Source organism: Hesperophylax consimilis, chromosome 11 (genome assembly GCF_061612785.1).
Source record: "Hesperophylax consimilis isolate HC1 chromosome 11, BYU_Hcon_1.0, whole genome shotgun sequence".
Lineage (NCBI taxonomy): Eukaryota > Metazoa > Arthropoda > Insecta > Trichoptera > Limnephilidae > Hesperophylax > Hesperophylax consimilis.
The window spans coordinates 6,276,162-6,292,713 of NC_142846.1; the positions used below are offsets into that span (position 1 = coordinate 6,276,162).

The 16,552-nt window shown below is 31.6% G+C and overlaps 1 protein-coding gene across 1 annotated transcript in view; it reads left to right on the forward strand.

Moving 5' to 3' along the window:
* Positions 1–9,404: 9,404 nt before the first annotated feature.
* The window catches only part of Pak3 (p21 (RAC1) activated kinase 3), a 28,964-nt gene continuing 21,816 nt past the window's right edge, over positions 9,405–16,552 (forward strand). Inside the window, exon 1 of the mRNA XM_089637528.1 lies at positions 9,405–10,259. Within this exon, the coding sequence (XP_089493654.1) occupies positions 9,560–10,259 (700 nt within the window). The 5' untranslated portion in view covers positions 9,405–9,559. The remainder of the gene's footprint in view (positions 10,260–16,552) is intronic.

Sequence of the window (16,552 nt, forward strand, 5' to 3'; positions counted from 1 at the left end):
TACTAACGGAAAAAAGTCCAATTAACACATTACATATTACACGAAGTTAATACAAGAGAAATTTTACAATAAAAGATTCTATGACAAAAATAGGGCACAAAAACAATAGAGATAATGTAAAGTCAAGACATGATCAAGGTTTTGATGGAGTTCGCGACTTCAGCCATATCAATAAAAAATATTACTTGCTTAATTTCAAAAATCATTTAGGCTTTCACCGAAAAATTCAAGGCCCTGAGATGAGTTGACGAGTCTGGACATTGGTGAATGGTATCCATAATTTTTCTGCAACTTATCCATAAAATTCAAACAAAATCTTAAATGTCTTCTTTATAATTTTATTTAATTTTTTAATCCAGCAGGACTAGGAGAGTAGTGCAATCCCAGTCTACCATATTACTTTATATATATACCTACTCGTATATACAAGAGAGAAATCTGAAAAGTTAAAAATGAAAATAAGATGGAAAAAAAAGATACTCGGAAGCAGCCATGATGATAACGTTTGTTGATTTTCGTGTCCTGCCCCAGAAGCTGGCTGGTGGATGGCGAAGTAAGGCGGGGAATGAGTGCACCCTCCCTTCTGTGAACATCGTGGAGGCACTACATAACCTTGGTAGTTGCCTGTGTGTGTTGTTGTAGCACGCCCTTAGCTTGTCCCATTGCGCTACTGGATATTGTGTCTACAGTTCTGAACAGGGGGGTGAAGTACGTCTTAAAGAGCAGTTTTATAAAATCTTCGCTATAGTGGCAGAACTGCCTTGAGAGCATTCCGGCCCTTATATTGATTGCTCTCATTTGTCGTTCCATATATTCTATATCCTTCATGTCTTTTGTAAGGATATGTCCCAGATATTTAATCTGTGAGTCTTGAGCAGTTCATTTCCTTCTAGACTAGACGGATTCGTGGAACATTTAGTGGCTCCGAATTGTACAGCAAGTTTGTTGAGTTTGCGTACTTTTCGCATATTTCTACAAGTCGTATCATCGTTTTAATCGAAGGTGCCAGCAGCACCATATCGTCTGCGTAGTTAATATTATTACAGCTATTTTTATAATGTAATATAAATATTTCTTTTTTATCCAATACTTAATGCATGATGAGAATATTTTGTCAACGGCTTGATTACCTTACTTTTATTTTTAATCTATAATATTTTTAGATTAAAAATATTATTTTTACTTACTTTATTACTCAAATATTCCAAATAAACAATGATGATAACAATAATAAAACAATGTTAAAAGAATCGAGGCTAGCAGTCCACAGGTGTACATGATACCAACCTTGATGTATGGTAGTGAGGCATGGAACTGGTAATTAGAGTAAGGAATAATGTTGATTGTATATATATATATATATATAGCATTATGTATATATAGCACTATGTATAATTGGTGTATATATGGAATCCCTGGGGTGTATCTGAGGTGCTGTGCGTGTTAAGATCTTCAGGAAACTTTATAGCAGGAGTGGCATATTATTTTATATCTTACGTCTTTAATGAGATGATAATAATATTTTGAACGTATTGATACTGGGTATACTATAAAACTACAAATAAATCATTGGTGTTTATTTTAATTTTAATTCAAATTAGTAAGATATTTCAACAAGCCTCCATGCATGAATTTACTCTAGTATCTACACCGATTAGTAAAAACTACGCTCAGCCACTTTATCGTTATCCTGAGCGTTTTAATGAACATTTAAATGTTCAAGTATTTGTGGTTAAATGTTCTTGTTTTAGTTTAAAAAAATATATATTGTCTTATGAAGTCTCGAAACATAATTCTCCAACCAATTATAATGTCTCTTGATTTGTACATTCAACTACTATCGACTGGAGGTGTAAAATATCGCATGTCATGCACTTGTAATAAAGAATTTTCATACCTACGATATGAGCGATAAGGGCCGATATTGCTTGCAATTATATTCGTAAACATTTTCTTCGGTAATTTAATTTAACAGGTATGACGGTATGTATCAGTTCTGGCTTTTTATTGAAATTTGCAACGAAAATGTACTTAAGTAGGTAACACAGGTTGTACAGGTGTATGTAACGCCCAGGTGAGAGATTGCCATTCAGTTTCAAAACATTGCTTGAAATGGCTTTAGTTATGTTTAGTGACCAGGTCACTGGATGTCCTTCACCTCCACCACTTCCTTCAGTCTCCCAAATTGGTTTCAAGCTTCCGCGCAGATGGAAAACTTAAGCACTTGGTTTTGAATCCAGGAGTTTTTAGTTTAATTCCCTTTATTTCCTCTCCAATCAATACAGCCTTCCCCAATTATTTGTTTTCTCATCGAATTAAATAGGTGTGGACTGGATGTATCGCTGCCAAATATTAAAAAAAACACTATCACAGTCTCGTGAAAAATCACGCGATTTGTAATAAGGAACTCAAGTGAAACATATTATAGCTTAATCAACATATATTCGGGTAGATCAGAGGTTCCCAAACTTTTTTGCCCCGTAGACCACTTGCCAATTTTTTTTTCCGTAGACCCCCTGCCTGCCGAATATTGAATTTTCCTAAAACTATTAAGGTCCCATGTGATAATCATTTATTTTTTTCGTAAAAAGATTCCCTTCTGTGTGAAGTACATCTAAATGTTGAACGTCATTATTACTATGGACGTTTTTCAAAAACAAGTTGGGGAACTAGGAAAATTCGCGGCTTCCAATGTGCAATGTTTTGATTCAATATATTAATTCTGACGAGAAAAGGAATACCTCAATAAACAACTTTACGATATATAAACATACAAATATCAAATAAGTAAGTTCTCAGTCTATTATTAGTATTACGTAAACTGTGTTATTTGTATTGTGTCATTTACGGAACTCCTAAATATTGAGTTGAGGTAAATGGGGGTCCGCTCGTATGTACCCCCATTTGAATCTCGTGGACCCCCAATTTTTTTTCTGGCTGACATAGACCCCCAGCAAGCCAATATCGACCCCTGGGGGTCCATATATAAAGAACACTTTGGGAACCTCTGGTATAGATCAACAGACGCTGATTCTGAATATATAAGTTTTATAGTATATATTATTATACGTAGAAATAATTAGTGATCATAAAAATATTAAAATAATATTATGTCGACTATTAAAATCTCAAGAGAGTGGAAGATACTACCAGTATCGCCCTGGTGTAAGACCACCATTCAGAATTGAAACGTTACTCCAAATGGCTTTAGCCGTGTTTAGTGACTAGATCTGAATAGCCAGGTACTTCCCTACCTTCCTCTTTCCCTTCTCCACTTACCTTCAGCCTCACAACATCCCCCAATTGAGAATGACATAGTCTCACTGGCTCCAGACGGGAGCAGTTGGGACTCTTGTGAGGTATTCACTATAAAAAAAAAAAAAAAAAAAACGCAATGTGATTAGTCGGCGGGGTCTGACAGAACTTACCACCACCCCATGGGGTGGTCGGACATATGTATTGGAATGCGGAAAATTTTGTACCAAGGGTCACTACTGCGGTTTAAAAATTATTTCAAAAGAATTAATGTTTTTTGGAAATCTTGTTGAATATCTAAAATCTTGGGAACTGTTGCATTCACACCTACCAGAGTGGGACTGACCTTACTGTTAACCGAGGTACGAATGACGTCACGCGTACCCTGTCAAATTACGATCGTTTTGGCGAGCTTTGAAAAACTCAAACTTATTATAACTATGAAATCGACTTTGTAATTTTTTTAAATACTGCTTTTTATGTTTGAAGGTGAACATTTGAAAAATAACAAAAAAAAACAAAAGTTGATGGAAATTCCTTATTAATTTATGATTTACGCCGTGTCCAAGGTACGAAATAGGAAAGTTCAGCTAAATAGTGAGCAACCGATGATGCTTGAGCACTTTGGAATCAATATACTCAGACACCTGGAAATTTGACAATCGGGTTTAGAGCATCAGGAATATCTCCTTTTGATCCTGAAAGAGTTCCTTTGGAAAATTCCTCAAAGAGAAGACTAGATCAACAAAGTCTAGTAAAACTCACGGCATCTGTCAAAATTTAAAACAAAAGAAATACACACTTTAAATTTTGAATTATTATCTATCTTCTTATTTATTTATTTAAATACAAACGGCACGACATATGCCACTAACATAAATATAAAGTTAAAAAGTACAAGGTACCTATAAAGTATACAGCATAAAGTTTATAGTATAATATACGGTAAAAAGTGTAAAAGGTTAAGTACAAAGTTAAGCATAAAGTGTAAAGTATAAGGTGTAATTTACGATGTAAAGTGTAAGGTTAAATATAAAGTTAAGTTAATTATAAAGAATAAAGTCCAAAAAACAAGTACAAAAGGTAAGAAAAAAATGTATATTTTGTTAATAATAACGTAGAATAATTATTTGTCGACTATGCCAAACATAAATGATTAGCAATTATCAAAGTACCGATAGTGTAGAAAATAATGTATGTTTAATTACTTATCTTTTGATTCTTGCATAGGTACGTATAAATATTTTTTATGCATTTTTTATATGATAAGAGACTTCATTCATCATTGATATCAAAGTATTAATTTCCTAATCTATGCAGGCGATATATTAAAGAATTTTGTTCTGCATTAGTGGCAGTATTGTTACATATGGAGATATGAGTCGAGTTGGTCCTCTAGGTACATGATAATTTATCAGCGAGACTAGTTCAGGGGTGTCAATCCAGTTACTGTTTATTTAAAATAAAATTATTAAGTATTCGTCTATCTTATATTAATGTTTGTAATAGAAAATCATAATTAATGTCGTCCGTAGGAATTCCTAATTTAAATTTTCGTTGGATCCTCTCAATGGAATTTATATGGCTGTTGTAGGATGGGTTTCACATAGAGGAGTTATTCTAAGTGGCATCTAACTAGAGTTATATAAAGTATTTTGAACGTAAGGATGTTTTTGAAATCCTTACATATTCTTAGGATGAAGCCCAACATTTTCATTACTTTACTAGTAATTATATTAATGTGATTAGTAACTAAATTAAACAATAATAAAAAAAATAAATAATGAAAACTAAATACATAAAATGTTAACATTCGATTATTCAAATTTTCCGTAAAAAAATACTGTTTTAGAAACCAGATGCTATCTTTCCTATTAAAAACTAAACTTAACTATTTCTAAATAATAAAATTTTAATGTCAAACGTGAAAAAGGTTGTCAAAAACGTTAACCACATTTTTAATCATTTTTTTATTCCAATCATTGAAAAATTGAGAGAACTCGATAATTAGAAAACATATTCGTTTTATAGTGAAATCGAATATAAAGTTAAAATTAATACGAATTATTCATTTTGACTATTTTTGGATTTTATTAATAGAATCCAGTAAAAATATTTTGGAAAGAATTTCTCTTTCTAACTTAAAAAAATGAATTTCTTCAAAAAAAAAACTTTTACAAAATGTAGACGCCCGGCCATTTATGACCCTCAAACGCTGAAGGGGTTAAATAAAAATAATATTTTAAAGTTTGCCAATCATCTCATTTCCACCGATCAATCTTTACTCTGCACAGAAGATGTAAATATAAGTGCTTTAAAATTTAATGACACCTTACAAAAGCATATAAAGGATTCAAGCAGTGAAATACACAAAAAATATATAAAAAAAATTCTAAAAATTAAACCATGGATTACCCATGGTCTAGTAGTTTCCATTAGAGAAACAGAAAAAACATTTAAACTAAAAAAAAATTCCCACTACATAATTCAATTATTTTACACTAAAAAATACAGAAATAAACTAACGGCACTAATTAAAATGACCAATGAAAAATTCTATAAACAAAAGGTGTTAAATTCAAGTAACAGTGGTAAAAAATTTTTTTAAACAATAAATGAAATAATTGATAAAAAACTAAAGACAAGTGACATTTTAAAGCTACACATTAACAATAATATGATGCAAGTTTCTGATAACCCAAAACTATGGGCGAATGCTTCCAATATTTTTTTTTCAAATGTCGGAAAATATCTTGCAAACGAAATAACTAACAACATAGATAATACCACCCCATTAGAAATTCCAGTAGCTTCGTCAAATACAACGGTAAGAACATTCGAAACGATAACTGAATAAGAAACTGTTGTTATGATACAAAACCTAAAAACTGAGTCCGCACCAGGTTTTGATGGGATCACCGTTTAAATCTGAAAAAAATGTTAACTTTTTGAAAAAACATATTACACATATCATAAATAATAGTCTTAAAAAGGGAATCTTTCCATCTATATACAAAAAAAACTATTATTTCGCCGATTTTTAAATCAGGTGATACTAAATAAATTAATAACTACCGAACTATTTCAATATTATCAAATATCTCAAAAAATTTTGAATAGGTAGCAAAAGCAACTACTAAAATTTATTGAAACTACTAATATATTGAGTGACCAACAATTTGGATTCCGCGCAAAAATAAGCACACAGGACGCAATCATAGATTTAACTACAAAAATACATCAAGCAGACAAAGGCAAAAAATCTATTGCAATATTCATAGACCTAAAGAAATCCTTCGACAGTATAATTCACAAAAAATTACTGTACAAGCTTAACAAAATAGGAATTATAGATAATACTAAAATGTGGATAGAAAGTTTCCTGAACCCTACAAATCAATATGTAAAAATAAATATCACTCTCAGTGAACCGAACACAAGTGACTTTGGAATACCACAAGGCACCATTTTGGGCCATCTTCTATTCATATTATATGTTAATAATATCTTTAAATTACCATTAACAGGAAAACTCATTTCATATTCAGATGATACTGCAATTACATTTCAAACGAATTCATTGAATGAACTTGAAATAATTGCTAACAATGATATCAATACGTTAAAAGAATGGTTTGATAAAAACTTATTACATTACAAAAAAAAAACCCTTTAATCACCTTAAATATTAAAATACATTAAAAAAATTTACTTGTCAAAATAATGACTGTTTATGCATAACAAATAAAAATTAAAATAAATATTTAGGTGTAATAATAGATAGTAACCTTAAGTGGAAAACTCACATAAACAATATCGTAAATAGATTAAGAAAACTCATTTACATATTTATTAGTCTTAGAAATATACTTAACTTAAAAATTCTTTAAAATATTTACTACGCTCTAGCACATTCAATAATACAGTATGGTATCGTTGCATTGGGAGAGCTTACAAATCATCACTTTTCCGCTGGAAATCACTCAAAGGCTGTTGGTAAAAATTTTAATAAAAAAACCATCAGACTACCCAACCGTCCCAACCTCACAACTTTTCCAAGATTTTCAAGTCCCATCACTAAAAAATACGTATACAAAAAATACGCTGCTTCAAATCCACAAAGATCTGAATGAGAAGTCACACCATGCCATGGTTCGTGTTGAGAGCAATAGGCAAAATACAATGGGTCGCTTATGCACTCCATTAATGCACACCAGTTTTGCACAACACTATTACACGTACACTGGAGTTATGTGGTTTAATCAACTAACGACAGAGATAAGGTTAGAACCGGACTATAATAAATTCAAAAATAAAATAAACTTCACTACCTTAAATAATTTAGCGAATTAGAATGACGATGACATCTCACTATATTACTTTATATAATATTATTAAAAAAAATCTCTTCACTTTATATGTTTTTATAATTTTTTTTCTTCTATTTACATATGTATGTTAAGTTTATTTTTTTTTATTTTTTTCCCTTTACACACGAGTTTTCGACTCTTGTAAAGGAAAACATGTTAACTTTTATTTGAAATATGTTCTTACTGTGTAAATTTAAATAAATAAAAAAATACTTTTAAAGACACAAGGGATAAAAATTCTTCACCGTAATAAATAAGGGAAAAAATAGATAACTTGGAAGCACTTGAAACCAAAAAATCCATAAATAATAACTCTAGTTATTGAACAACCAAATACAGGGTGAGGCAAAAGTAATCATCCGATGTTCTTTTGCTGTAATTTTTTTTTATTTTATGATAAACTTTGGTACTGCTTGTTATTTTGCGTTCTTGCGGAGTAAACCGATTCATGTCTTGTCGATTTGTATTCTGCGTTTGTTTACTTCATAAATGTCAAAACCAAATTGACATTTGGCGCCATTTGCAAAATTTATAGCGTTTTCCGATAGGGTGATTAATTATGCAACAACCTGTATATATTTATACATATACAAATATATAATTTTTTTTTTGTGAGTAAAATTATAATATAAAATTACTGAAGATAATGTAGTCGAATCTCAAACGAAAATTGGAAACAAAAAAGATACGGTCGCATCCAAGACTTGATCCCAGAACCTTCGCCTTGCCGAGGCGCTGCTGGTTCAAGTCCTAAATGCGACCGTAACTTTTTCTGATTTTTCTCTTTCAAATTATCGTTTGAGATTTGCTTACATTATCTTCAATAATTAAATATTTTTTCTTTTATTCAATTCCATTTCATGAAATCCTATAATTACCCCCGCCCCTTTGGTCACCTCCCTCTCCCACACCAAAATATTTAGTATTGCGTGATTTGTGTACCAAGTCTCCAAATGTGACGTAGATTCACCAATTTCTCGCTTGTACCTCTAGTTTCCGGACACCGTGTATGTATAATGTGGTAGTCACTGGCCAGAACCATAGCCAGAACCGTGCAATCGAAGTTGGTTCAAAGAACGGGCGGGCAGTGTTGTCATTTTGTCAACTGTACATACCTTTTTGTGTAGGTACCTACCTAGAGTTTCCAGTACCATAATGATATTATAATAATAAATTAACATTTTATTCTAATATATTATAAGTAAGTACCTACCTATTATCATGATTGTCATGAAATTTATTTTTTACATGACTAAATGGCTTCATTCGAAACCGGATATATCGCGTTATCGCAATTTACAGTGTTATTGTTATTAATAACAATAATGAACCGTAAATAATTCGGATGTATATTATAAGTAGTTATACGTTCATTCCTCCACATGTACTTGTACTTGCATTGTACATTCATCAATGAATCCGAGGAATCGCTTTCATGAAATTCAGAGGCTGGAAAATGAGTCACATTACATGAGTCACATCAACGATGTTTCACCAGTTCAAAAACATTATTTTTATATCGCAGTTGGCGACGGATCGACAGGACTAAATCCGTCTAAAAATATTGCTAAATCGTAATTTATCAATGTTATATTTTTCTGGATTTTTAAAAATAATCGAAAGTATTTTGGAATTTTGTTTAATAGCAAAACCTCGAACCTTTTAGCTATTTGATTAGAGACATCTATTAACACTTTGGCTTGCTATTTTTTACATGTGATTATGCAGTAGCCTGTCCTATCTCGTATCAGAGAAAAACTTCAGCAGTTGCCTGACAGCCCAGCGAGCCCAGCGGCTGGAAGAGATTTGTGACCACTCCTTATTGATAAACAGTTTAGTAATTCCTTTATTGTAACCCGTTCTCCACCGTGTGCATTATGTGCTACGTATTTCGGTGATATTTTTATAGTTATGTGCGCGTGATAACCCCGAAAATGAGTCTAAACGGAATTACGCACAGCCTCAGCAAGCTGTTCTCGAAGAAGTCGCACAAAGATGAGCGCGCTACGGAAATTGGACTGCCCACGAACGTCAAGCAACATGTTCACGTTAGCAAGAACTCAATCACGGGCACGCTGGAGGGTCTGCCCAACTCCTGGCTGAGGCTGATGAACACGCAGATCACCCAGGCCGAGCAAGACGAAAACCCAAACGCCGCTTACCAAGCTGTCAAATTCTACAACTACTCCATCAAAAAGAAGGATCCGATAGAACCATTCAAGCCTTTCGTGACTGAAGATGTGATAACGGAAGAATCGTTGGAGATTGACAAGCTTTTAGACACGAAGAATGCTCACAAGAGTCAGGACTCCGATATATCCATAGGGCAAAGCAGTGAGGAAGATGTAATTATCCCTGAACTGCCGGGGCTGACCTCACGACAGACCATGCCTGCCATGCCGCAGAGGATGGCCCCCCCGAAGCCCACGACGCAGGTCGACATGTCCTCCGTGGTGGAGGACTTGACGCTTATTGGTGTGGAGTCAGAAGAGAGCCCAATCCTTAGGAAGAAGGAGATATACAACGCTTCCTTGAGTGACAGTGAGATCTACGCGGAGTTAAGAACTATCTGTAATAAAGATGACCCTCACACAAGGTTCGAGAGGGTGAAGGACCTTGGTGCAGGAGCTTCAGGTAAACAACACTCTTTTATACTATTGTAGAAAGCAATCACTTTGTGGTTTGACATATTTAATAAAATAAAATACTTTTTATTTTAAAACCACGAGTTTTTAATAATTTTTAGAACAGACCGGTTTCGCTTAACTCAAGCATCTTCAGGGTACAAATTATTACTGTAATAACAAGCATCTTCAGGGTACAAATTATTACTGCAATAATTTGTACCCTGAAGATACTTGAGTAAAGCGAAACCGGTCGTTTCTAAAAATTATTAAAAACTCGTGGTTTCAAAACAAAAAGTATTTTATTAACACTGTATTATTAATAGTTTTTCCTCCCTCGCTTAGCCCTTTTATTTATACTGTGTTTTTACAGACAATCTCACTTATGTGTTATAATAATAAATATAAATAAACAATCCAGTTATAAAAACTCAGTTGACACACAAATAGGTACTACAATTACAAAAATCTATTCAGAGGCACTTTGAAAGCATAAATCTCTTTTCTCTCCCCTTTCAACAGGATTCAACTAGGTATAGTACAAAGACTATAAAAACATTGCCCTTAAGCGCTTAAAGCAATTAAAATTTGCCCAACACTTACAACATCCCTATAGGATACATAATTACGCTTTTTGTGGTATTTGTGTTGCATGGGAAGAATATTTTTGTTTGTTTGTTTTTATTGATAATGTCCCTTTGTATGCGAATCAGTTACAACCATGTACAGTAGTATGTACACCTAATAACTGTTTGGGTTCATAGCAACGGATATTTTGCAGGCTTGTATATAAACTGTCACTAGCTTTCAAAGACCACAACTGATCCACACACACACTACCACAATTCTGATCATAAAGTATGATACTTTCAGATATAAATCTGGTAAACATTGATTAAAATTATTAATCGCCGAGGTTAATGATTTAAATGGATATGTTGCACTTTATGTCTATTAATTTGTATGTGAGCAGAATATGAGGTTAGAATTTGAGCTTTGTATGTCAATGTCGACAGCAATAATGATATAATTTCACCATATGGCACTAGAAAACTTGCATTGCACATGTGATTCAATCGCTTTATCATAATATATAAAACATTATATATTATGTGTTCGACCTCACATCCAAAAAAGTATGTTTCTAATTCCTCTTATAATAAAACCAAACCAAAATCTCCTTTGAAATCTTAAGATTTTAAGTAGGTACCTATTTAAATACCCACCTACTTAATTATAAACCGTAAATAAAAAAAAATCAAATAAGGAATTATTCAATTTATCCAAAGAAATGCACCATCTCAGTAAAAATTCTTTTTTCAAATTTTTCTTCAGGCCGGTAGGTACCATAATATTCATTATTCCGATTTAACAGCTGATAGTAGGAACCTTAATCATTTCAACTCTGATGGGATAAAAAGGTAGTATCCAACACAGCCGCCATCTTGAACCGAAATGTAACAAACAAATTTTCGGACAGTTGAAACGCCAAATGGCTGAGTTGAAACACTCAGTTAATTATAATATTAACCTACATTTTAATAAATTCTACCTCTTTTCCGTTTGGAATGATAGTTTACATAAAGTAACCTAATTTAGTTTGTTTGATTTGACAATTAAAATTATTATTAAATTTGTTGAGTCAATATTTCAACACAAGAAATTGATAAACAGATAACACTAACTGTGCTGTGTAGTAAAAAAAACTATTTTGTCATCAATAACATCATAGATGCCTTGCCATTTTATTTTCGGGGCTATCAAAATAGATTTTAATGCGTTTTTTTTTTACATAGAGGTAACCCTAATTTCCACAATATTTTCTCTAAAAAATGTGAGGGGAAAAATACCATCGGTTCCTGCCAGTGAATAATAATTACAAATACAGTGTAATACATTTTTTCATTATTAAAAATACTAATTTCGTATGTCTGTAACTCCGGTTCAATGAACTCAAGAACTCATCTTAAAGTGCCATTCATTTTCAAAATTGGAATTATTTGTTTGGACAAATTCACACAAGCTATAAGTACCTACCTATAATTTAACCAAAAAATATTTTAATTGTCTTTTTCACAGTTTGAACGTAAAACGATTTTTTTTTAATTACTATAAAAGAAAACTGACTGCATTTGGGAAAATTTTAATTACGTAAAATGTAAATTCGCTTTTGTTGTATGGGATGACAGCCAAAATAATTTCTTTCAATTGGTATTCCTGATTCTACGTAAGTGGCTAGATCATAGCCCACTTCATGTGGATAAGAAAAACAATGGCGCCTAATTTTGTTTACAATATTAGCGACATGAAACAAAGATTTTTTACTCTACCAGCCAAAAGAACACAATTGAAATGAAAAATGTGAAATAATAATAATAATAATTAATAACCTTTAATCAGAATTACTTTAGAGTCGCACTGGTATCATGTTGGATTTTAATCAGATTACATTGTGACTTCTCAGTCATTCAAATAAAACGTCCTCCTTTCTAATCTTTTCCAAAAAACCCAATATACCAAAAGCACAACTAAGCCATAATAATTTTTTTTGCAGTTCCCGCTGATAAGTTAATTATTTTTGACAATCAATTTTGTAAACGAAGAATATTAATTAATTTTTAATTGTATATTACCTACCTAAAAAATAATAATAATAGTATAAACCTACTTAAAAACCATAAACTATTTTTTTTATATATTATTATTACTTTATTTAATCTAACCTAATCTATGCTAATCTAACCTATCCTCATCTAACTTAATCTATGCTAATATAACCTTACCTAACCTAACCTAACCTAACATATCCTAATCTAACCTATCCTAACCTAACTTTTTTTTAAATATTTCTTTATTTATAAAACATGCCTAAATACCTTTATTTTATTTTCGAGTTCGGCCAAAATATTACCTACCTAATTTGCATAGAGTAAATGTTAAAAATTTTAGCCACTCATATGGTATCAGGAATACCAACATAAGAAAATGTCATCAACAAAAATTATTTTGGCTGTCATCCCATACAACGAAAGCGAATTTTCATTTTACGTAATTAAACATTAAAATGCTAAAATTAAAAATTTCCCAAATGCAGTCAGTTTCCTTTTATAGTAAGTAAGGTAAATCAAAAGGTTTTATTTTTTTTTTTAAATGTATTAAGCGTGGCCAGCGATCCCGAATAATTACGTTGCTTTACTTTCAGTTTTCTTTTGCTTATAAATATTTAATAATTAATTACATATACAAACAAAATTATATACACAGTGACTGGTGTTTGGTGAAAAATATTTAACCATGATGTTATACAAAATAGTTCAAAATGCAACGAATTCCCCTTCGCCCATAGCCGTATGTGCCGAATTTTCCATGATTTAATTTTACTATATTTAATCATTTTTTTGGAATCACTTATTGAAAGCTAGCTACACATCCATATTCACGCTCGACGATTTGGCTCGATCGAACTTGTTGACTTGGAAGCATGCTCTTTGTTGTGTCCACACGCTCGACCAGCTCGAATTTTACTTTTGCCCCGATATAGCAGACGGAAAACCATTTTCTGCATTGCTAGATGCAACACAAAACTCCAATTAAAATGAATTTATGTAAAGGACCTGTAATTTACTGCTACAAGTTACTCTTGTTACAGAAGTTCATTTTATCATATTCTAGTTAGGTATAACACAACATTATGATTAAAATAATTGTTCCCAGTCCACCTATGTATATTTATAATCACACGCAGTGTTGTATAATATATTATATTTCTTTTATATTTGTTGCTTAGTTCTGTTTTTATTATTTTTACTATCGATTTTCGGGAAATCGACAGTTTACATTTATTTCAGTTTGTAGCCAAAATAAAACCAATTATGGATTCCCTCCTTTCCTCTACTGAGACAGCAAAATATGGAATAAGTAAATTAAATTTGTAAGAAAGGAATATGAATTCAAAAATTTGTACAAAACAAAAGATTATACAAAACAAAACATTTATCAATACATTTATAGCCATGGATAGAGGTTGTAGATATAAATCAAATCATGATAGAAATATAAACAATAGAGACATAACATTATTCACAAATCATCAGAGAAATATTCTTTTATGGACCTCTTGTATTTGGTAAATTCGCAACTGAAAATATCCACCATGGATAATACGCTATTGTAATTATTGCATAGTCTGTTCAGGCAAGAATTCTGCTTAGAGTTCGTTTAACATTAGTTTGCATTCATTAACAGTTTTATTTTTCTAAATCAAGTTGTCATATACGCAAGCTACATAAGAGTTTGTACAAATTTGTACCATACTTAGTTGCTCAGAGCGATTTCGTTCACCACTGAAGTTAAAAATCACCACATAAAAATAAAGTATTCACCAACACTGAATTCTTCAGCAACCTTTTTTCTACTCCACGAAGTTGGAGCGAGAGTTAGAAGCTGAATTCTCTCACGGCGTGTAACTTGTGTTTCCAATTTTTTTTTAACCAACTCAACAAGCCTGTCCATGTCATTAGCTTTTTCTTGAATACATCTTGGTATTTTTGCATCACATTTTACTGGGGAAAATTCTTTTTCTAAAACTTTACTTACTTTTTTCTTTAAGGTTGAACAAGCAGAATCTAACTTCCGTTTAGCGTAACTAGACTTACTGTGGGATGGTATTGCATGTAGTTTAAATGGAGATTCTCCAATGTCAGTTAAAGAAGTGTTGATTTCTTGTAAAAAAAATTCTTTGTTTAAAACATTTTCAACTTCACTTATGTCTTCTTGAAAAGTGTTAAGCTCTTCAATTTCATTGTTAAGGTTTTGGCTCTTACTAATTTTTGCTCTGCATGCATTACAAATTTTTTGTCCAGGGATTGCTTTATTAGTTACTTTTAGAATGGTATTAATGTTCTCTGAAAATTCCAAGGATACTGTTCTTAAAGTTTTTGTAATTTTCCTTTTGTGGCTTTGGAACGGGTCAAAACAAGCTTTTTGAAATGTTTCATATTTATTTAAGTTAAATATTCTGTGGTGCTCACAAATGTTGAAAACCAAGTCTGTAGATACAAAACTTCTTTGTTGAATAAGCTTTTTTTCAAATTCACTTAACAAATCCACACTCGTTAATTTCTCTGACTTAGTATAACTTTTTTTGTGACATTCAGTACCATTATGTTGTCCCACACTACATTTAACTAAACTTGTTTCGATTAGAGACATTTTAACAACGTACACCATAACATGAAACAACTACTGTATTTATATAGATGATCACTGCTTTGAAGTTGACTCAGAACTAAGCATGTCAGAGGAAACAAAGCATGTAGTATCCTGCAAACTTAGTGATGAGGCAGATAGTAATTTTCATGTTCTGTCTTGTTCTTGTTGCAGATACATCATTTCCATGTAGTGACTTGTCTCTAGGACTGTTTCTTTGATATTAGTCCATTCATTCAACCTATATTACTAGCTATATACCTAAACTATAACTTGCCCAATTACAAACTAAAAATAGATATAAAAAAAATCACAAAAAGTTTGAAAAAAGTTTAAAATGGATTTTATTTATTTTTGTATCTAGATTTAAAAAAACCTAGAACAATTCTGTATGATAAAGATTTCTTATTTTAAAAACGTTTCTACACTGTGAAGCACACAAAATACCAGGAGTTTTATTTTTTTAGGTTGTACTATGTTTATTGTAGATAAGAATAAAAAAAAATTACAAAAAGTTTGAAAAAAGTTTAAAATGGATTTTATTTATTGAAGCAAGTAAAATGCCATGAATTTTATTTTTGTATGTGATTCTATGCTATTTGTAGATATGAATAAAAAAAAAAATTACTTCATTAACACTGTACCTTCCCGAGATATTGCTTTTTTGTAAAGTACCTTTTCCGTCCCAAAAATTACTTAAAAAATTACTTTTGGTAATTTTTTAAAGTCAAGTAGATAAATGTAAAGGGTTTATTTATTTTTTTCTGCAATCAGCATAGTTTTCTTGATAATATTGAAAATTTTCATTGCATTTGCACTATAAATGACAAAGATACAATTTTTTTTCATTGAAGGTACAAGCTCTTCCGGAGTGCTCGGAATATGTAAAAACGCTTATTTTGCCCAAACTTCAACTGCCCATAAAAAAAAACGAGTTGAGGTAGGAAGGTAAAATTTGGTATATTTTCTTATCTATATGGAAGGATTAAAAATTTAAAGTTTCATCAAAATCTGAGATGGTGGGTGACAAATCCAAAATTTTCTGGATGATTTGGTGCGGATTGACCCTCAACCCATCCGTTAGCATTAATAATT